The 23,394-nt window shown below is 41.2% G+C and overlaps 2 protein-coding genes across 4 annotated transcripts in view; one reads left to right on the top strand and one right to left on the bottom strand.

Moving 5' to 3' along the window:
- Positions 1-23,394, top strand: part of LOC311431063 (uncharacterized protein) — a 304,216-nt gene that overhangs the window by 185,271 nt on the left and 95,551 nt on the right. The gene's annotated exons all lie outside the window — the stretch shown is intronic.
- F13A1 (coagulation factor XIII A chain) overlaps positions 1-23,394 on the bottom strand; it is a 93,521-nt gene that overhangs the window by 3,914 nt on the left and 66,213 nt on the right. For all 3 annotated transcript variants that reach the window (XM_084508241.1, XM_084508240.1, XM_084508242.1), the window contains 7 exons: positions 18,482-18,620; positions 11,661-11,764; positions 10,735-10,823; positions 9,630-9,783; positions 8,744-9,031; positions 4,923-5,083; positions 2,251-2,387 (listed from right to left, as the gene is read on the bottom strand). In XM_084508241.1, coding sequence (XP_084364367.1) covers positions 2,251-2,387; positions 4,923-5,083; positions 8,744-9,031; positions 9,630-9,783; positions 10,735-10,823; positions 11,661-11,764; positions 18,482-18,620 — 1,072 coding nt within the window. The remainder of the gene's footprint in view (positions 1-2,250; positions 2,388-4,922; positions 5,084-8,743; positions 9,032-9,629; positions 9,784-10,734; positions 10,824-11,660; positions 11,765-18,481; positions 18,621-23,394) is intronic.

Below are 23,394 nucleotides of genomic sequence, written 5' to 3'. Positions count from 1 at the left end.
GTCTCTGACTTACAGTTCTATTATCTCTACATATGTATATATGTGTATATATATGTGTGTATATATATATATATATATATATATATACATATATATATCTGCAGGAAGACAACAGCTGTGCTGGGAAACAAATCCTACCTTTTCCCATTTCTCTACTGTCCTACTTATAAAACAACTTGCTTCTCTCTACACATACTAATACTAGCTGAGGTCTGATATGTAGAAACACTCAAAGTGACTTACAATCTATTGTGAATGCTTGCTTGCCTAAAATACTTTTAACGATATCCATCACTGCCTGATTAATTCTCATCCGTCATGTAAAGACTGTGCCTCATGTAGAGACTGCTGCTGCCACAGGCTTTTCTGTAAGTTGTGTTCTTCATCTGCCTCCAGCTGATAGCTAAATATCACTATAAATACATTCCTTGTAAATAGCCAAGGCAGAAGCCCCCAGGCCACTTAATTCCTAGTATAAAGTTGTATCAGCTGGATCACACATCCCTATTTTATGTAATCGTCCATATGATATAGAAAAGCTACTTTAAAAATACAGTGAAGTCAAGAGTCGCATACCCACAAACAATTGCAAGAGATACATCCCATATATGACAGTCCCTGACAGACATGGAAGAAGTAGAAGGGAAAAGCCTAGAATAGGTTTAATTCTCTTTGCAAGTGTAGTAAAGCCACCCTAATCTGATTTTCCTGGGAGAGAATTCAGTGATGAATGGTTCTGTGTAATATGCTGAGCCATCACACACCGGAGCCATTTATCACTCCGAATGCACGGAGGCAAATGTGATTATTATTTAAATAAACTACAACTGCCCCCTGTTCTGTCCTCTGTGTGTATAACCTGCAGCCTTCATTCATCTCAGAGAAGTTAAATCACAGATTTTAAAATGACTAAGCTGATCCATTTCCATTTTAAATGATGCCAAGGGCACTACTACAAATGGGAAAACATGGTGACTTGAGGGAAAATGACGTTTGTTCCATGAGTCATGTTTCTCCCTAACTTCTGTGCCTTTGATGCACCTGACATTTCCTGCATCCTTGAAGGTGAGAACAGCCCACTGCATCTTTTGGAACAAAAAGGATGCGGAACAACAGGGGAGGCTGGCACATCTGTGCAGCAATGAGGGCTACTGCTGCAACTTGTGTAACTCAGGTGGACCTTGCTGAGTCATGTTCAGCAGCATCTGTGACATACCACGTGCACAAAGCAAGCGCAGTATGATGTCCTTCCACAGTCATTTTTCTGTCCAGCTCCACTCTGGAGACTGGTTTTGATCTCTTTATTCCTGGCCCAGGTGCCATCAGGCTCAGACCTCCCCTACTGGCTGCAGATAATACTGACAAATTATGCAGCTGCTGAAGCACAGGCAATTTTTCAAACTCCTTTTGCACACACCTGGGGACCATCAGCACAGGTAATGATAGATAGCATCACTTCAGCTGTCCAAGAATAAGCAATGGCTGCAAAATTTTCCAACGATCCCAGTTATACATCCTGGAACTGGCTAATGCCAAACTTATAACACTGAACTTAAATGGAAAGAGGGTATAGAGAACTACTTGTTCATCATAGGAGTACCCCTTTGTCAGCATGAAGTGCAATTGTGTATAATGAAGGCAGCTGACAGACTTTCTTTTTCCTTAGGCTTGGGAAAAAGTGCTTGCAGACCTGCTACAGCTATCACAGCAAACTCCTCTCTATCCAACACACATTTTGTGTCTTGACATAAGCTTGCAAAGATCATCTGAGGTACCTGAACATCTTGTATAATCATGATTAACATGAGTGAAGAAAAGCCCTATTTGAAAAGCAGCACTGGACTTGATTTACACATACTGAGTGAGTGGCAGTAAACACTTCATGTGTAGGATAAATCTGTCTTTCTTTCTTTCTGTGTTAGCAGCTCATAGGTAATATTGTCAAGCACTAAAAATTATGTAATACAGTGAAAATGTAAACTCTGTCTGCATTAGCAGCTACCCACAACCATGACACTGCTCTCCAACACCAGTACTGAACAGATGAAATGCTATCATTGCCCCTCCTTGCACAAGGGACAACTTGACTCCTTCTGACTGTTGAGACCTATGGCTCCCCTGTGGATTGAATTTTAAAGTAAGGAGAGCGTCTGCATTACTCAGCGCTGCATTAGTTAAGTGTCTCTTGTAAGCTGTCTCCTATAAGCAAGAAGGTGATGAACTCCCAGCCAGCTGTGCTTGCTTCCCTACCTGAACTCCTTTTTCATTGTCTTCAGCACTCCAGGTCCCTCGAGGCGGAGCGTGACGTCCTCCAGGGTTTTTTTCAGAGGATTGGTGAACTCCACAATCACAGACATTTCTTTATCGGCCACCATCTCACCTTGAGTCTGCACAACAAGGGAAAGATAAAGCTCCACAAGCTGATAATAATAAAATGTCTCATGGTGAAATAAGTGGGGTTAAATACACAGTACCTGCAAGGAAAAAAAAGGAGGGGGAATGAAGCATGTAGCAAAACAGCATGAGGCAGAGAAAGTCTAGTTAGAAGAAAATTGGATGGGCCCATAGGCTCTACCACTACAGGTGTTTCTACCCATTGCAATTTCCCTGCAAGGCACGTGACAAGTCAAGAGGCAGGCTCTTGTTTCCAGAGGAAAAACACAAATCTGCTTGCAGAGTCCTGTGGCTGAGGGTTCAACTGAGGGAGAGGCTGGCTGAGCAGGGCCCCTCTCTCTTATTCTTACCCCTCCCCAGGCCCTCTGCCAGCCCTAAAGTACATGGCTCAGGCAGGGGTTTTCATCTGACGGCTGGTAGATCCCAGCTGGTCCATGAAAGACTTTAAAGGGCCTTCAGAAAGGTGGCTAAGGTAAAGAAGTATCTTTGCAATCAAATTAAAGCACTATCCTGGGGTCTTCATCCCTCCTGCAAATACTTACAGAGTCTCACAGTTGCAAAAGCTGGAAAGGCTCTGGTCTAAGGGATCGTTCCATGACAAATACCAATAATACTGACTGGAGCAACAGATGAGACACTCACAGCTAAACTCTCAATAGCTTTTAGCCATGTGAGTTAAAACAAACAAAACAAAACATACAAACAAACAAACAAAAAAACCACAAGTGGTATATTCAGAAGTTCTAGCCCATTAGGGGCCTTATATCGTCCTTATTTCAATTGCCCATTTAGATATGTGAAGATCACTGATACATGGGGTGGATTCAAAATCATCCTGAATTCCCATATATGCAACTGAGAGCATGACCTGTATTTGCCGAACTTATTTTTGTAACCTAATGTCAAGCTAAATTATAAGGTGTAATTTCCTCAACTGCTAATTCTGACAATCTCTTCAGACCACCAGAGAAAGATCAAAGCTGTATCTGAAGACATGAGAGGAAATACGCTTTTCAATCTTCTCCCTTACATTCACATTAAGAACTCCAATCTGACAAACATGCCCAATGAAGAAATCTGAGAAGAAACCTAGGAAGATAGTTTCCTCAGATTTCTTTAAATAAAGAAAAATAAATAAAGCAGTAAAGCAAAGTTTCTTATATAAATACATATGTATACACACATGCACACACAAGCATGCTTAAAAAAATCCATCTATTAAAATTTCAGATTGTATTCACACAACACAAAGAAGCAGAGAAGAAACAGAGTTTTACTAGAAGACATGGTTATTGCATATACTAAGCATCCTTTCTTCAAAAAAGCAGGGAGGATAAACTGTTCTGAAGCTGAAACTGAGGATCCTGTATAAGATGTTCTGTTTACATAATGAATTGAAAGAACTTTCTACTTTTAACATTTGGTTATTGAAGATGGGTATTGAAGATAGCATTTATCTATCTTGTTCACCTCCTTTCTGGAATGCTCAGTTAAACGAAAACTTGTATTTGAAAATGCCAATAATCTGATCAGATTATTTCTGCAGACCAAGAAACGGAACAATTTTTTTTTTCAAACTTCGCTGTAGTTTTGACCTACATTCTTTAAAAAGCTTTTTTTCTGCTGAAGGATGCTGTTTCATTTTACTATATATATTATTATATGGAAACCTGAACACTGTTTCAAATAAATATATGGGAGACAAAAGCTGTATAAACTTAGATTCCTTTCAAGGTCTTGAGTTTTAGGGATCTACACTCATGTTTATATAAAGTTTCCTGAATAGGTGTTCTGATATTATTAATTTTTTGTACTAGCAGGTAAAAAAATGACCCAAATGACATCATTCAGAGCAGATGAAGGCTCATCACTGTTGAAAATAAGGCATTCTATTTGGATGTCCAGTTATGAACTGAGAACTCAGACTTTTTGCAGTCTTTGCAATACAACACAGGGTCCTTGTCCTATCAGAATCACCACATTTCTGTAATTTCAGAGTTACCATGCCACCAACTGCAGAAATACTTGAAACTCCACTAACAGTGCATTCACAGAGTGGCAGAAAGGAATATCATGAAATTATCATTCCAAAGGATGTTACACACTCAATATTGGAGGAAGCTTCCCCAAAACTTGCACAAGCCAAGCAAATTCTCCTCAACAGTAGCGTCCTTCATTTTTCAGCAAGAAAAATGTACTGCATTGCTTTAAATATAACAGACTTTTCAGGTTGTCAAAGACTTGAGGAATTTGACTGAGTAATCTCTCTTCCACGTTTTGAGTTCCTCCAACTTTCTCAGGCCTTTTCACCTCCTTCCTCCACTGAGATCACTTTAGCTCTCTATTATAGGTGACGCTGTCAACCTCAGTCTTTAATGTAGACTACTCAGGCTAACATACACCCTCATACACTCCAGGTGGTAACTGAAGGTAACTGAAGACAAAAACACAGTCCCCTATCCCAGAAGCCAACCAACAGCCCACGCACAGCATGGTGGTCGGTCCCCTTTACCACAGCCATGAGATACCTTGATCCGCAGGGAAGGAATTTCGAGGACCGTTGCCTTCTGGGCGGCCAGGATCTTCCCTGTTTCATTGATCCGTGCTGTCACAAAGAAATGAAAGGAGGCTTGGTCCAGCAGATCACTGAGGTACTCGCTTGATGTGATGATAACATCGAAAGCACTAGCTAGGGGAGAAAAAGAAAAGAAAAAAATGCGTCTGAAGCAATCTAATGGCTAATTGCTCCTCCTCTCATGGCAGTTACATGAGTATCTCGGAGAAAGGTGGTCAAGCACCAAAGAAGGACTTTTCTTCTCTTGCCCAAACTACCTTAATTTCTTTACCTCATCATTCCCTCTCTTGTTTTTGTTCTCTTTGCAATTAGGCTGCTCCCTGAGGCAGCAGTTAGGTTTGTGTACAGCCTCTGCCCTTTGCCTGTCACTGCAGGCCCAGGCCACTTTGGAAGGTTCCCAGGCACCACCACAAAGTAAGTGATAAGCAACACTGGCAATAATTAGCTGCTGGACACAAAGGTCTAAAACAGTTTTTAAGTACTGTCCTTGTATATTTTTGCTTTTTCACTTCATTCCTGTACTTTCTCTGCCTCTCTTCCCAGCAGAGAGATGCCACCAGGAATGCCACCAGAGCAGCCATTTAGGGACGTGCAGACTACCTGGGAGACTACCTAGCTCTCCAGGATGTCTGGATAACTACCTTTGTCCTACACTGGGCTTGCCTGCAACATTTAGCAGGCAGGGCCTCCTGTCACCAGCACACCCTCCAGAGAGCTATCATGTGCTCCCTGACAATAATTATTGGAAGGAACAAGTCCCCCTGGGCTAGATGGTTGAGATGCAGGGAATCATTAATTCTAACCATATTGAACTGCAATTCCCAGGCCAACAATGGTGTGAGAATGTGATGCAAAGAAGCAGATCTGCTAACTAAGTGACCAGGCAGAATATATAGATCTGGAGCTCTTGCCTCTATAAACATTCATTATAACCCTAGTAAACATATCAAAATCTCCCACCTGTTAACTATGATTATTACTGTTATCTGTTATTTGTATTGTATTTGTGACATACACTGTACACACTGAGATAATTGAACTCAATTGTGTAAATCACATTCACCCCTTTTCACTCTTTTGATCCACTCACATCAAAAACAGTTCCTTGATTTGGTTTCAAAGCTATTCCCTAGGTAACCACCTGACCTGGATTTACCAGGCCAGCCTTAAATTTGCTTGATGTGCTCCCCCTCCCTCCCTATCACTCTGTATCTCTTTTAAAGGAATTTCCCATAATGCCACAAATCGTAAATTATAAATGAGGCAAGGTATTTTTCATCCATGTAAATAAATAAATAAATTAGTTACAACCTAAGTGGAATTTACAGTGGAAGGAAATAAATTTTTCTGTTTAAATTTAATTCTTGCAGGAAAAAAAAAAAAAAAAAAAAGAAAAAGAAAAGAATAATAGACTTCCATTTCCTTAGCACTGGCTGTGTTGGTAAGTTGCCAGTACCTCTCATTGCACCTGGGAAAGCCAGGGGAGACACAACACCAAGCTGCCTTACAGCCTCTCAAAAAAAAAAAAAAAAAAAAAAAAGAGAAAACTAAATATAACTGAATAGATGTGAGAGCACATTTGAAGGCACTGGAAGGTTTAAGCTATTCAAATCCTCAAAGATGTTTTCAACCCACACAGTTTCTTTAATCATTATTCTGAAAATCGTGCATTCACTTCCTGTTTGAAAACTTAGTTTGTTTCATTTTTTCAGTAGCACAGTCTGGAAGAATGCCTTTAACACTTCTTTATTATATTGTAATAGTTTGATACCTCCAGATACATTTACCCTTAGGGCCATGAATGAAGCCTACAAATTCTGCTCAAGTGCCTCAGGAGGTATCCTACCACAACTCCTCTGACAGACTGTTCTCACACAGCTGCAAATGATCACACTGCCACCCTTCACAATGTCCATCTGCTCTGACACGATTCCTGTCTGTACACTCCTTTCCAAGGCAAATGCAAAAGAATACATGTTTGAGTTTTATGTAGCACCATCAGAGATAACTTGTGAGGGATCTTTTTGTCCTGTTGCTGGACAAAGTGCTGTGCAAGTTGATGACTGTAGTTCAGCTATATGTTAATTTCCACTTTGAAAGGTGGTAGAAAGATGGTTTAATACCTTAAAATGTCACTTTGGCCAGAGACAGTGATGGGGACACACTTCTCTATACATACAAAATAAAAATAAAAAAAAAAGTCATGTCCTAGTCTCTTAGGTGCATCTCTCTGGTCTGTGTTCACCCACTATCGGTCAATTTAGAGTTTACAGCACAGATTCAAAAAGCTTTTCAGAAACCATTTACTTAGAAAAAATGAATGATGAGGCTCAGTGATGCTTAAAATATCACCTATTCATTTCACTTCTTGCACAGAGGAGACAGATGAACCTCAAAACACTACAAAAGCTGTATTTCAGGTGATAATAGCTTACAGAGACCTTTAGTGCAAGAGCACAAAGACAGACCATTTCCAAACTACCTGCAAGTGAGTTGGAGGAGTTAGAAAGAACCTGACAGCAAGTAGCAGTCAGAGCTTTGAGGTAGACTGGAGGTGGAATTTTTATTAACCTTCACATGCAGATCCCTATAAATGGACACCTAGCTTACGGAGATTAATAAACGCCAAATCAAAATGTGCAGTTTTAGAAAACACTTAAAGTGAGGGAGAAAGCAGAGGGGCTCAGAGGCTTCTCACTGAGATGAAACTGGGCCTCTTTGAGGTGAAAGGACTCACAGAGCCTCCTGAGCTGGGACAGATAGACAGGACAGGTGAGGAAGCTCAGAGGTCAGCCAGAGGTGCTGTGATCCAGCACCAAATCCAGACCAGGTGGCCCACCCTATGGGCTCCTGACATTTTGCTACTCCTGCTGTGCTCAGCAGAGATTGCATTTGCCCAGTAGCAGCATCAAGAAGGCAAAATCATTGCTCTCGACTTTCTCAGTAGAAAACTCAAGTGGAGGATTCTAAGCCTCTCAATTAGCTTGCTTAAGGGGATGCTTTTATTAATTTTGCTGAGCTGGAGGAACTGACCCAATAGCACGGGCCTGTCAGAAGAAAAAGAGATTGGCAATCACTTGCTGCTGGAGAAGCCAGGGCTCTGACACCAGCCTGCTCCATAGTTGTGGAGAACAGCAGATCCTCAGTACTTACTGTTTTCCAAATGGGGCTGCCATGGCTGCCATGAAGTAGGTTGGTTACATCCAAAATAAAAAAGCAGAACATCCCTCTTCCCTACTTTAAGCAGTGCAAACTCCTTTCCTAAGCCATGTGAGCCAGGCTGCCAGGAACTGTTTTTCTCATGAGAAGAAGGAGGCAAGATATTCCTTCAACAGTCCAGAGGGCACTGGGAAAAGCAAATGCTGCATATGGAAAGAACTCACCTAACTTCAGGGTGCGTGTGCAGCTGACAAATACCCCTGATGTGATGCATAGTGTCTTAATCCAGTTACAGATATACGTTTTAGATTGTTGTAAATATATAAATCCTGAACAACCCTGTCCTCCAAAGCCAGATGGACATTTGGGACAACTCAGACATGCAGCTCAGTGTAGGAGGGCATTATGCAAAGAGCAACAGCCTGAAGAAAACAGCCTCATCTCTAAATGACCCTGCTATTGGGGCCAGAGCTGGAAGCAGGGCTTCCTGATACCCAATAGTGTATCCTACCCCTAGCTACTAGAATTGGTTCTATCCATGGATAGAAAGACACTAGTGACAGTGACATAGATGAATAAAGCTAGCAGATTTGAAAACAACTATGTGAGCCTTACACATAAGGGGTTCCAGTTTCACAGTGAAAGAGTGCTTCTTGAACTCATTCTTTGTGACTCCTGTATAAAACACGATGTTGCCTGAAAGGTATGTAGTAGCAGTGTAGGAGTTGCGGCTCTTGTTCCTGAATGTTATAGTGACTTTAAAGTCACTGCCAAGGACTGCCTTTTGCACTTGGAAATCCATCTCAACATCCTTTTGTGGCTGATACATGGCATCTTGGGTACTTTGCTTTTTAACACCATACATAACAGCAGTCTCCAGAGCCAGTCTTTCCTCCTCTGAGCCTAGAAACAAAAGAAAACCAAATTAAGAAGAGAAGCAGAAGTAGTGCATTAGTCCACTCACAAGGATTCATTTCCCACACCTTTTGGTAGTTGAAATGAATGGATGAGGACAGTGAATGTTCTTGTGGTAAAGTTAGTGTTAGGAGAACTTCACAACTTCCAAGCAAGATGGGTCTTAAAGATACAAGCTATATCCAAGAAACTGATGCAGCTTAATTGATAATAATGGAACTACACTGATTTACTTCATGCAAGCATCTGACCTTTTTTGTCTCAAGCCTGAGTAAGAGATGTCTAAACAGCTGTACGTAAAGCCTTGAATTGTTTTGTATGCTCAAGCTACCTCATGATTGCCCTTTGTTTTCACTACAGCTTATTCTTTCTGAAACATTTCTGACTAGCAAACAAGTTTTGTGCTCTTCTCAAGGCATCTGCAGTGTTGCTCGGGTGAAGCTAGGAAAAAAAAAAAAAGAGTTCCAGAGGGCAAGTCAGCAGCTTTCCATGCAGCAACCTCAGTACCAGAGGTCTGTAAATTTACAGTTCAAGATCTGATTGAGGTAAATCTCTGTTGGTATGGTCCCACCCCATTTCAGGTTACCTTCTTGGAACTTGTACTCCTCAGTAATCTCTACCATTTCATCTGTCCCGACTCCTTTGGTCACAATCATCTTCCCAATATGGGTCGTGTCAATTTTTTCTATAATTTGGGCTCCATTTTTTTCCCTTCTTGAGTAAACAACATCACTATTCACCTACAAAATTAAACCAAAAAGGATTGAGATGCATGGAAGTATATGAAAGCAGGGAAGCCATTCTAACTCCCACCAAAACCATGAAATATCAACTTGAAAACCCACTAATTATTCACACTGAAATCCCATGTTTAAAATTAGACATATGTTACAATAATGACTAGATGCATTTTAGTATTTGTAACTCCAGAACAATAGCCTGTGTAAACCTGAGTAGGCTGCAGAGATACCATTTGGACCTGAGGGTCATGATTACATATTCCTTGCATCAAAAAGCTTTATGCCAGAGGGGAACAGTTCATAGACAAAATATCCTTATTCTCTTCTGTCCAAAGCTATATACAATTCAGTTAGAGAGTTGCTCTACGTCTGTTACAGTTCTGGGCACACCAACTCTGGTGGTGCAAGAGGTTAAATCACCATGCCAGGCTCTCTCACTGTTCATGGAAATATACTCTTCTCAGATCTACCAAACTGCCTCAGATCTACACACTGCAGCCAAAAGAAATGTGGTGAACAAGGACCTCTTTAAAGTCACCAAATTTTGACTGAAATAAGCAAGGAAGCCTTAACATAACCAGGTTTTTTGGCAAGCCGGAGAAGGAGGTCACAACTCCCAAAGGATGAAGATGAGTAGCTAGAGCTAGTGACTCATTTCCCAGCACATCTGGAATCTGGGAAGGATAGAAGACCACAGCCTGAAATTCGATCAGAACAGCTTTTTCTGCTTACTACATCGGAGAGCAGAGATTAGAGAAATCTCTGTCATTCATTAGAGCCATATCACACCTACTGGCCTGCATGTAAAAATATAATTATGAGATTTATTTTAAACGTGGTGCATATATCAAGTAACTTCTCAATCCACAAATTGCAGTGGAGCCCTATCTTCTGTCTCACCTATTGTCCCACTGATACCACTCAATGAACTAAAATTTTTCAAGTACATACCTCAGCAAAGACAAAAGGAGCATCAAATTGGAAGCAAACGTGACCATGTTTAATGGCTTGAACTGAAGCTGGGCCACATCTGTACATACCTGGTGGGGGAGCGCAGGGGGGAAAGAAAGATAAAGTGAAAGTTATTTTTATAATTAAAAAAAAAAAAAAGTAAAAATATTATCCTTTCTTAAAGAAAAAGAATCCTTGGGTTTTGGTGAACACTTTTGATAGTTTACTGGAATTCCTGACCAAGAAGTGAAAAGCTTCATTTCTGTTGCCAGCCCTCTAAACAACACAGACTTAAGTCTGAAACGATATAATGACTCAGTACCTTAGTGACATCATGAAGCCCACTGTAAGTCTCAAGTACTTTAAATGAAGCTAAAGCTGGTTTTGGTTATAGCAGATAATTTTGGGAGAGATCAGTTAATCTATAGACAGAGAAAGATCTCACTTCAAATCTGCTAAAGATGTCTTTCAAGAACTGGAAAATTAAAGACTGGGAAGAAACAGCAGTGGCTTTTCACTTTTTCTCTCCTGCCCACAGCCTGCTCAGGCATTTTAACATGGGATGCAGAAACTGGCTGATATATAATGAAAGAGAACTCATTTGATTAGGCTCCTGTATAGGTTCTCTAAAAATTTGAAAGCCATCTTTCAGCAATGGAACTACATCTCTTCTGTACAAAGCAGGACCCTCCTCATGTAAGATTTTGTGCACATGTGTCATGAGCAGTGTTGTAATAAGGACAGATCTATTTTAGAGCTCAAAACAATTCAGGAGAAAACCCTTAGTGAAGCTGAGTGTGATTATCTGGTTAAAAGTTTGTCACAGGCAACATACTGGCACTGGGTCAGCTATTGTCACCTCATCATTTGCCACAAAGAACCCAAGTGTTGGAAAGAGTGCTAAGGAGGACCTCAAGCAATATTACCATCACTGGTTTCTTGGGGTGTCCCATCAACAGCCTGCCATCCTCCAAAACCAACAGGAAGATCAGGTCTGGTCATCCAAGCTTCATTCCAGCAATGATAGTTCCTTATAAGAGATGAGACCAAAATATTAAATTTATTAAATTCTTGGAAAGAAGCATACACACCAAAATAAACTTGTGTCTTTATGATCTGCCATTGCTTCAATAGCAACATGTGCCAATTTAGATGTGAAAAAGTCTTCTCTTTTTAAAGAATATATTTTTAAGTCTAACAGTTTGAGATCTCTCAGTTAAAACATGAAAATCCTTCATTATAGATCCTTGAATGTAAGTTGAAGAAGACTTTTTGTTCTTCTATTGTGTGTTGAATGCATATATCTCTGAGAAAATATTCCAGTGCTTGGAGGTTGTTGGGGTATATGAAGAACTACACACACTACAATCTCTTTCCAGCCAGATGTCCCTAAAAATGGAGCTATGAGATGGCTATAATCTTTTCTATCTATGGAGGCCACCTCTACTTCAACTTGCTCTCCAAATGAATCTTTGAATCTTCTTCAAGCCATTGAAGTTTGTTCTGCTTTATAACTAGTAAGACTTTGAAATTTGTTCTGCTTTCTAACTAGTAAGACTAAAGCTTTGGTACCTTCACTGAAGAGATTTCAGGATCAACTCAACAGTATAGTGTGTAACTTTGTTTTCATGGTTGATAACAAACATGCTCAACTGGTTTCCATGTTGTTTGAGAAAAAGACCTCACACAGGCTTCATAAGACTATACTCATTGTGGATTTCTTATAAGGCCTCCCCAGTCTTTCACACCAATTAAAGAGGGCAGATCTAGAATGCACAGCTTTCCATAACACCCACCTGTTACTATCATGGACAAGGTGTTCAAAAAACCTTTAGAGACCAAGACAGTACTGCTGGAAGGTGTATTTATCAGAGTGATTAATCTATGCACTCAGTCTGTAAATGCCCTCATCTGATAGGACGCTCAGCAAAAGAAAAAAACACACTACAGTGTCATTCCAGTTTGCCCAGAATATTTCAAAGATAAACGGACAGGACAAATCTTGTCACTCTCTTCCTGCAATGTTACCCATGCTCAAGGGAGAGCATGAGCTAAGAAGAAAAGCAATGTACAAAGAGGGTCTTGCAGTAAAGCCAGCAAAGTGTTTTAATTTCATTACTGTAGGGAAAAAAAAAAAAAAAAAAAAAAAAAGAAGAGAAGGAAGAAGTAGAGAAAGGGGCAATTTTGCTTGCAAATTATATATATCCTACAGCAGATATGAATAAAATTACATCTGTGTAGCTGCTGATACAGCCCCTAGTACATGCAATGATATTAGCAACAGAAACGGGGATTGTTAATCTCTGACCATTTCGTTAATAATAGGTGAAAACCAGCCACAAAGCAGAGTCAGAAGGATCTGAAGCTTGTCTAACAAGACTTTTCAAAGTGGAAATGAAAGCTTGGATCAGGGTAAAACTTGTCAGTTAAGAGAGTTAATGAAGCACCACTACAGAAAAAGGAATTATTCAAGGAAAATGACGCACACTCAGAGAATTTTTGATGCTGCTGAGAGTAGTCAATGCTGAATCATGCTCACAGAGCTTAGCTGAGGGCTACCAGAGGATGGGGATGCACTTTATGGTAGGTGGGTTTTTGAAAGCTGTTATGCCAGCATGTGAGAAAGACAATACCTGCCCTGAAGCACTCACTGGTTCACTTTGAATCAAACTTAGATGTGTCATTGGTTTTATGTTCTGCAAAAGAACAACCTGAAGAGCAGACAGGAGGGAAAGATGATAAAAACAAGGTGGGGGGTAGGAGAGGTGGGGAGAATAACACTGTGGAAAAAAAAAAAAAAAAAAAAAAAAAAAGCAACTCTGCTTCAATTCTGTAATTAGATAATGCAGTATCTTATCATTCTATATTCTCTCTAGGGGATTGGCCTTTCTCACTGGTTTCTATTGGTGTAGTGTTGAGTGCGACAGGACAGCAATCCTTCTAGGTCTGCTGCCATGCAAATAACAAATACACATCAGGATATTGAACGTGAATGGACAGAAATGCACTGTTTGTAAAGCACAAACATTAAGGAAATGAGGATGAGGGGAATATTTCCCTCTCCAAAATGTAGCAGAAAATTCACTTTGGCAGAAATGAGCACAGCTGAGGATCTGTCTCTGAAGCCATAATTTGTTAAACTGAACCTGTAGTTCTTGTATTCTACAGCAATCCTGAGACGTTAAAGAAAGCAAGAATGGCTATACAGATCAATGTAGTGACCATTAAATATTTACAGAGATAATTACGAATAGACTAAACAAAGCAATGGGGAAATTAATAAAAGATGACCGGGTGGGTTTTATGCCTGGAAGACAATTTAAGAAAGGTACTTGGTATTGTTTATGAGGCAGCCACATGCTGGAAACAGTTGTTGCCCTTTCATCAGCTAATAAGCTTGGGCATTGGGATTGAGATAGACTTTAAGAGAAAAGTGAGTTGGAAATGAATGGGAGAGCAGAGATTTCAGAAAGGCTCTCTCACAGGACATGGGTGAATACACATGGGGCTGGGTGACTTCTGAGGTACTGATGTTGGTCTGTTTGAACTTCACAGTAGGAGTGAGTCTTGATTTCCATCCAAGAGAAATATTCTTTAAGTGTCTTTCTATCATCATTAAGAAAGACAAGGAGAACAAAGTAAGGGGACAGAAGCAGTACTGATGGGCCCAAATCCGGCCAGCTTTATAAAAATAACTTTTTGCAAAGTCTGTGTAATTCTGTATTTGTGTTTTGTTGTTGTCGTTGTTTCCTATCCCAAGGGAAAAAATGCTCTTTAATAAAAATAAATAAATGTCAGATAGCATTCAGAGGGAGCCCCACACTCAGAGATGGATTGGACTGAGAATTCTGGCTCCAAGTGCTCCTGAAGTCTGAGAGTATTTAAAACCTGAAGACAGATTAGCTTCAGCAGTACAAAGCAATAGAAATGATATATTAATAAAGAAAAAGAGTTTTGTTTCCAGATTGCAAGAGATTATAAATAAAAGTGAGAAATCCATTAAAAAAAATCATTATGAATCCCTTGACCTTGTCTTCTTAACAATAATAATAAAAAAAAGTAAAAGAGACATTAAAAATAAAATCAAGGTTAAGACACGAGCCATATAAGAGTCTGCATGTGGGCAACCATGGAGTGTTACAGAGTAATGAAGAGAAAGGACACAGAGGAGAAATGAAAAGAGGTATGTAATATATTAAATTATGCCCAAAGGGTTATGTGCACCATGTACTAATAAATGCATCATGAGGATAAAAAGGAATGAACAAGGCAGTTCAAAAAGTAATCACAGAAGAAAAAAAAAAAAAAAAAAGGAGGATGGGAGGGCAAAATGCTGGTGTGAAGTTGTATATGGATTTCAGTGGAACAAGGATGACTTTGGGTGATCTGTCCCTGCCCCAAAAGAATGGAAAAATACAGGACTGAATTCAGAAGCCTTGGAAAAAAGCTAGGAAAAGGAGAGGTAGGGAAGGACAAGGAAATGTCAAAAGTGGGTCAGAGTTGTTTCATGAATCAGTTAGGAGAAGGGAAGAAGAAGAAGAGGTAAGATAGTGAAAGTCTGAAGTATGGCAGTGATCCATTACTGGGTGTATACAGTCTGAATGGTGAATCATTGCTTGCTTCACATCATTTTTAGGCAGGTTTAAATGATTTTAAATGATTGGCTGTTCCTTTACAGCTCTTTGAGCCATAGGAGGACCAGCCTCATGAGAAATACTGAGGTCCTGCTGCCACACAGACCAGATAGAGCTTAGCAGGCTGGGAACCCCTAAGGATCCTGAGAGGAACGAACAAGTCAGACAAGATAGCAGGACCACAACCCTGGACTTCAAGAGAGCAGATTTTGGCCTGTTTAGGGTCCTGCTTGGAAGAATCCCATGGGAGGCAGTCCTGAATAGAAGACTGGTCCAAGAGAGCTCATTTGTTTTCAAGGATCACCTCTTCCAAGTTTAAGACTGGTCCACCTTCATGTGCAGGAAATCAACCAAAAGTAGCATGAGGCCTGCAAGGTGGTCTGAACTAAACTTAAACATAAAAAGAGAGTGCATGAGCGGAATCAGGGACTATTTACCCAGAAATAATGTAGAAACACTGTCTAAGCATGCAGAGACAAGTTTAGGAATGACAAAGCACAAATCAGAGTATGTCAAATCAAACAGATGTGAAGGGCAACAAGAAAGGCAAGTGCATTGGTAACAAAAGGAAGACTACAGAAAACTTGGGTCCACTGTTGAATGAGGTAGCAGACCTGGTGACAGTGGACTAAGAAAAGTCAAAGTACTCAATGTATTTTTTTTTCTTAGTTACTGCTAAGATTTGCCTTCAGGAATAATAGGCATTTTGAACCCGCTGTGGAAAGTCTAGTGCAATGATCCTCTATCAGCCACTGAGGAGGATCACAGAATGGTTAAGGTTGAAAAGGACCTCTGCAGATCAACTAGTCCACCCTCCTTGCTCAAGCAGGGTCACCTAAAGCATATTGCACAGGATCTTGAATATTAAAGATTCAGACAGGTCTTGAATATCTCCAGAGAAGTAAACTCTGGACAAAAAAACTCTTGTAAACTACTCCTCTGGAGAAGTAAACACGGTCTCTCTGGGCAATCTGTTCCACTGCTATATCACTGTCACTATAAAAAGTAAAGAATCAAGTTAGGGAATATTCAGACAAATTCTGTGTATACACACAAGTCCAATTGACCTGATGGGATGAACCCACAAGTTCTGAGGGAGCTGGCTTGTGGCACTGTGAGGCCACTCACATTTGCCTTTGAAATGTCTTGGTGACTGGATTGGTTCCTGAGGACCTTAAGAAAGTAAATAGCACTCTTTTCTTCAAGAAAGAGAAACATCATCAGCATCCAGGGAACTACAGATGTATAAGCCCCTTGATCCCTGGAAAGGTGATAGAGCAAATTCTTCTGGAAAATGTTTTAAAAAATAGTAAGGACATGATGATTGGCAGTAGTCAGCATGCATTTACAAGGGGGAAGCCATGTCTGACCAACCTGATTGCCTTCTGTGGTAAAATGACTGAATGGGCAAGGGGAGGCCAAGCAATAGTTGTTGGTTATTTTTTGTTTGTTTGTTTGTTTGGTCTTTAGCACTGTTTTCTGTAACATCCTTGTGGACAAACTACTGAAGTATAGACTAGACAAGTGGACAATGAGGTGTACTGAAAACTGCTGGGTTCAGAGGGTTGTGATCAGTGGCATGAAATCTGCCTGGGGCTAGTCACTAGCTGTGTGACTAGGGTCAATGCTGGGTCCAATAATGTTCAACATCTTCATTAATGGCCTGGATTATGGGACCAGCTGCACCTTCAGCAGGTTTGCAGATACAGAAAACTGAGAGGAATGGCTGATACATCAGAGGTTGTATATCAGAAGAGGCTTAGAGGGCTGGGACTGTTTGGCCTGGAGATGGAAAGTTTCAATGATAGTCGGACCTTCTAATCAGGTATAATATGGCTCTAATCAAATATAAGTAACTGATTAGAAAGAGAGGGTGCTTGGGCGGAAGACAAAAACAGACTCTTCTCAGTGGCCCCAAAGACAAGGCAAGAAGTAATGCACAGGAAATTTTGTCTGAACATAAGGAAACATTTTTACTGTGAGTATTTGAACACCGGCACGGGTTGCCCCGTGGATGGAGTGCCCATCCTTGCAGGTTTTCAAAACCCAGGTGGAAACTGCTCTAGCAGACCTTGCTTTGAGCAGAGTACTGGATGAGATGACTTTCAGAGGTCTCTTCCAGTCTCCCCTATTTCCAGTGATGGTGTGATATAGGCTACAGATGTAAATGAACCTTAGATTGCATTTTGGTAACAGATTATGGAAATTACTTAGTTACAGCAACAAGTTCAGTCATTTCATCCACCACAGAATGGATTTATTACAGTTTTAATATAAAGACTTCCAGGGATTAAGTTGTTAATGATACAAGCTGATGAGTAGCTATGCTGATGAGGTGAAGATATCATTGACACAAATCAAGTAAATTAACACTGAATAGGACAAGTATCTCCTGAATATAGCAATATATACAGGGGTCACATTCACTGCTTCACTCTGAGGAGGAAAGGCTTGAGGCCCAATAACCCTCACATAATTTTTACTGAACTGAGCATATAATCAATATGTGCTACGCTTCTCCTGTCAGATGAGAGACAGTAAGAGTTTGAGGAGAAAGGTAGAGGACTTTCTTCTCCAAAATTATATGTAGTTTCCTTTTCTTGTTCCCAGGGAGTTTTCTTTTTATAAATCTGGTGGTAGCATTTCAGTAACTTGTTTGATAGCTTAGCTTGTTTATTTTTCAACTGAATTTGGATTTAAATAACTGAATTTATTTGAAAAATATGACAACTGGGTGGAAGCAGAACAAGAAGTGTGCTTTACCATAGATAGTGAGGTATCTCTTTGTAGCTGGCTCAGGACCGATGGAAGTGCTCCTTTCCATTATGAGGACCAGCCTGTCCTTAAGGAGCACAAAGTCATTTCAAGTTTCCTTCAGTGTGGTTAAATGTGCACTACTGAATGGTAATATTAGTAGTGATCTCACAGATACCCTAGGGCTTGTCTCTTTATATGACAAGCACTTTACATTCATCTGCCTAACAACAGTCTATTCATTCTATTTTCATAAATAAATCACAAATATTTCTTCTCTCTCTCTCACACACACTTTTTTTTTTTTTTTTACTACATATATGGTTGACATATTACAGGTATTTGCCAGGAGAACTCACCAGATGGAGTCTTTTGTCAATTTGGCATCCACTTGCCCTTCATCATCCAGAAAGAAGTCCAACTGTAAATTTGCATTGTTGTCATGGGCAGAAGAATAGTTGGTAATGAGTCTTGCAGGTATCCCCAAGCATCTCAGAACTGTGGCAAACAGAGAAATGTAATGAGGACAAATATGAGGAGCAAATCCTGCGCTCATGGATGACAGGATAAGTAGAGAGAACTTATTAATAACTGAAATAAAATAGGAAAACTCAGTTAAATCAACCCAAATTATTCCTCCTATATAGCTTTATATAGAATATTTTAAATATTTTATTTGACCCCAGAATAATGAGCAAAGATAGGTAGTTGTACAATCACTATAACTTAAGCACCCAGTTACTAATTTTTTTCAAATAGCCCTGCATACTGACAACTCTGCAGCTTTTCAGGGCAAATCTGGATGCAATAGGTCTGCTACATGATCAAATGTGGTATGAAGAAAAATACGTTTGAGATTCCAAGACATGCAGAATATATTATCAGTAAACCAGGAGAATCAGGAGAGACTGTGCTAAAACGAAGATGAATTGAAAATGTCTCCTTGTGGCTGACTTGGAGTTTCCCTCTTTGACATCTGTTATCAGAAGGGATCTGGAGAATACAAAGAATAAAGCAGAAACTGATTGCTAACAAGGGGGGAAAACTGCATTATTTGCAAGTGAAACGTCAGAGTCTGAACAAAATGCATTACAGAATTTTTATTGATTGCTAAGTAATAGTATCCTGTAGTACTTTGGAATCAACAGTCCCTTCCCACAAAAGATCTTAAAAGGTGGATTAAAAAAAAAAAAAAGCAAAAAAAAAAAAGCCTTCTACCCCTAAATCTCAGATAATCACAAAGTAGCTGATGACTCTTTTCCCCAGTTGCCAAGTGGTAAAGTTGGGGTATGTGGAATAGCTACGGCTATATCTGAAGTACAACAGTGCATCATTAGACTTGTTTTGTGGTGCACCCTGGCAGATAGGAACAGACATGGGGCATAGCCTCAAGGAGAAAGTGGGGCTGCAGAGTGACATATCATCTCAGCTTGTTCAGATGAAAGATGACTTTCATCCAAAAAGAAGTTAGAATCATAGAATCATAGAAAAATTAAGGTTGGAAAAGACCTTCAAGATCATCTGGTTCAATCATCCCCCTACCACCAATGTCACCCACTGAAACTGTGCACCAGATCCAACCTTTCCTTGAATGCCCCCAGGGACATTCAAGGGAGGTGCCTCCACCACCTCTCTGGGCAACCCATCCCAATGCCTGACCACTCTTTCTGAGAAGAAATGTCTCCTAATTGTTTTAATTGTTGAAGAGTAGTGCTCTTTGTTCAATTCTTTGTTTTAATTGTTGAAGAGTAGGGGCATGATGTTTCCATTTTTCCACTCACCAGGGACATCGCCCGAATGCCAGGACTTTTCAGCTATGAAGTAGAGAGGCTTGGCAACTACATCAGCCAGTTCCCTCAGGACCCTAGGATTTATGTCATCGGGTCCCATAGTCTTGTACCTGTTTAGATTCACCAGGTAGTGTCGAATCTGCTCTGCTCTTCATTTACAGTGGGTGGGACTTTGCTCCCCCAGCCTCCATCTACATAGGTGTTCAGGGAAATGAAAGACTTGGGAAGCCTGTTTACCAGTGCAGACGGAGGCAAAGAAGTTGCTGAATACCTCAGCTTTCTCCATGTCTGTCGTTACAAATTACTCAGATAAAGAAACTCCTAATATAAGAAATCAGCCACCTATAATTGCTTACACACTATTTTCAACCCTCAGTCTATTTTCACAAATGTTAAAGGCACGTGGTGACCCTCGGGGACTCCTCCTGTCACCCCAGTGCAGCAGCGCAAAGGAAGCTGGGTTCTCTCTTGTGCTGTTCCTCGAGGCTCTGTGCAGAAGGGATGCCACCTCGGGCACAAGGGCTGGGGGATGGGAATGAAGCACTCACACAACCCCTGAGAATTGGCAAGAGTGGTTTATTGCCGGGACGTCTTGCAGGAAAGCCTGCAGGATGTCCATGGTGTTCGGGGGCTCCAAGCTAATGCTTGGGAAGGAGCCTGAGTGACGACGAGTAGGGAGCTCGCCGGGCCCTGCTGCGATGCGGTTGGTGCGCATTGATGGCACAGAGCAAAGACATTCTGTGGTAGTCCCAGGTCTGATCTGGCTGAGGTGGATCTACTTCCATCGGTTCCTCCACCTCTTCTTGTGGACCCAGCTCCATGGGCTCCACAGTGTTTGGCAGAAGGACAATCCAGTCCTTGCCTGGGACTGCCCAAACGGGATGGCTTCCATCCAGAATGTTCTCAGGCCAGAGTGCCGAACCAGGGGGTCATCGAGTTCCTCATTTAGGTCCCATGCCACTGTCCGCTTGATTTCCATGCATGGATTCAACACTGCTATCTGTTTTATGGCCACAGCAGGGTCCCACACTGTGTTCCAGATGATAGGCACACCACTGCTCCCCATGGCTGTCTGCCTGACATTCCTGCCTTTGCTCCACACCACCACTGCACCAACGGTTAGGCCCAGCCCCCCTGTCACTGTATTTTTGAGGGGCTGGCCTGTTCCCCATGTCACGGCGGTGCCAATGATATTGCTTATATTTGTCTGTGGGCTGGGTGCCGGAGGTCCCTCGGGCACTGGTGTCTTTTGTGCCGCAGGTGCTTTCCCTCTGCCCATGACACTTCTCCTTAGCTGCCTTCCTTCTCGGTGCTTCCTCAGACCCCATCGCTGTCCTCACACTGAGGAGGGCCGCCGCTCACCTCGCTTTTTTCTCTAGCCTTCTTCCTGCCGCGTACGCTGGCTCTCAGATGACTGAGTAGCTGAGCAAGTGGTGGGCCAGCTGCAGGGGTCCTGTTTTATAGAGCCTGGGGCGAAGTCGGGGCAGTGGTGGCCACTGTGACCTCAGCAAGCCTCTGGGATGGAGTGGCCCACACATGGCCAAAGGTGGCTGTGTTGGGAGCGGCCTGGAAGATGCCCTCACATGGAAGAAGAAGGAGGGCTGGGGGGCTGAGGGCCCCTTTTCTGGGGCTGGCTCTTTGGGTTATCTCTATGCCCTGCAGTGCACCCTTTTATAAACAATATGCTTGATTCGCCAGGGGGGTTAGGAGCTTCAGCTGAGAAGAGGTCCTCTGGTGGGAGCCATTAGATATTCCTCAACCTCTCAGTAACACAACAGCATTGAAATGAGTACAAGGAAGGAGACTGAAGCGCTAAATGGGGGAAACTTTTGTTTAAAAAGGCTTTAGCAAAGCCAGAAACAGCAGTCAGGGTGTCTGATCAACAGAGAGAGATCAAGCAAGCAAGTCTTGTGTTCTAGCCTGCCAGGGCAACAAGAGCCACAGTGAAACACCCAACTGGGTTTTATTTTAAGTGGGAGCAAAAGGGGCAAGATAATGTGGAACTAAAAACCTCTCTCCCTCCACTGGATATCAGAGTGCGACTGAACTTGTCCTGCAGAGCACCTCTTGATCAGCCAAGAAACCTGTTTTCTGATTTAGGAGCCAACATGGTTCTGCAGAAAACAGAGTTGTTTTTTTATTATTATTATTATTATTATTTTTTAAGGAAAACATTTAGGTTGAAATCTTATTTTAAAATAGTTCCAATGCTGCAGTGTTGAACAACCCTTTCTGCTACTGCTTGGTTTTGTATATTCATTAGCGTCACTACCGTGACTTTCCATACAGAGTAGCACTGCACATTCATTTCAAGTTACTGGATGACAAATTACCTGGATGCATCCAATACCATATGTACCTATTGATTAAACTTAATTCAAGTGTCCTCCCAGGCTTCCACCACATGAGCCATCAGGGCTCATTGAAAATAATTTGTCTGACAATTTCAAGATTAATGACCATTTTTCAGAATGTTTTAGCATTTTTAACAGAAGACTATCCAGAGTGTAAAATATAGTAACCTTGGAAAGCTGGACTGGTCACAATGATAAAACATTGGCAGCTGAGAATGACTCAAAACACAACTCAGAACAATACTTTAAGTTCAACATGCTTGTTCAGGCTTTTGCTGTCCTCTCTGTGGAGTGTTCAGTAGCTGGACATGTAAACGGCAACATATCAGATGAGCCACTGGACAGTGTTTTAATTTCATAATGCTCACCAAACTTTACTCATCAACAAGCCTTACAGTACAAAGTCCCAGATCTCTGACTTGAGTAAATTAGCCAGCAGACTGATCCTAATTTTGCCCCAGATAGATATGCCTCTTCGTTTAATATAGTAGGCTCCAGGCCTCTGTGGCATTGCCCCAGTTTCACAGTGGCCTACAGGCAAAATACCATGAAGCAGTGATTCATGCCCAGTGCAGGGAGAAAGTCTGAGAACCCATATGTGTGTTTGTGATCTAGAAAAAAGCCAGAAGAGGCACTGGTAGAGAAGAGAAAGTAGCCTGTGGAAGTCACTATGATGAACTGCATCTATAAGAAACATTTGTAAGGGCCTTTTCTGAACTCATTGTGTTGTGCAGAGACTCAGGAGTATCAAGGGCAGACCGTATGACCTCAGGCAATAAAGGAAGTAGACATCTCTCAGGTTCTGTGGATGTACATGATTGCTGATTTTCCCATGGCACCAGAAATAAAATGAATTATTTCATGTGTCCAAGGATAGAGCCAGAGACTCCCCAAAATAAAGCATGAACCTCTCTAGATGTCTGAAAGAAAAGCAGAGAAACCTGAAACTTGAAATTCTCCTATAGCTGTAAGAAGCATGTACTAGCAGAAGGCTGGGTTGTCAGAACGGAGCTTTATTTCTGAGGTCCTTACTGTTTTGAAAAGCTCTTGAACTACCCCAGGTAACTGAGCTATGAAATTCTGTTAACCAGACTGGAGGAAAATTATGCGCTGAATGAAATATACGTA

The sequence above is a fragment of the Aythya ferina genome, assembly GCF_964211825.1.
Source record: "Aythya ferina genome assembly, chromosome: 2".
Taxonomy (NCBI): domain Eukaryota; kingdom Metazoa; phylum Chordata; class Aves; order Anseriformes; family Anatidae; genus Aythya; species Aythya ferina.
Note: the sequence above shows the minus strand (reverse complement) of the source record. Positions and strands in the feature narration are given on the sequence as shown.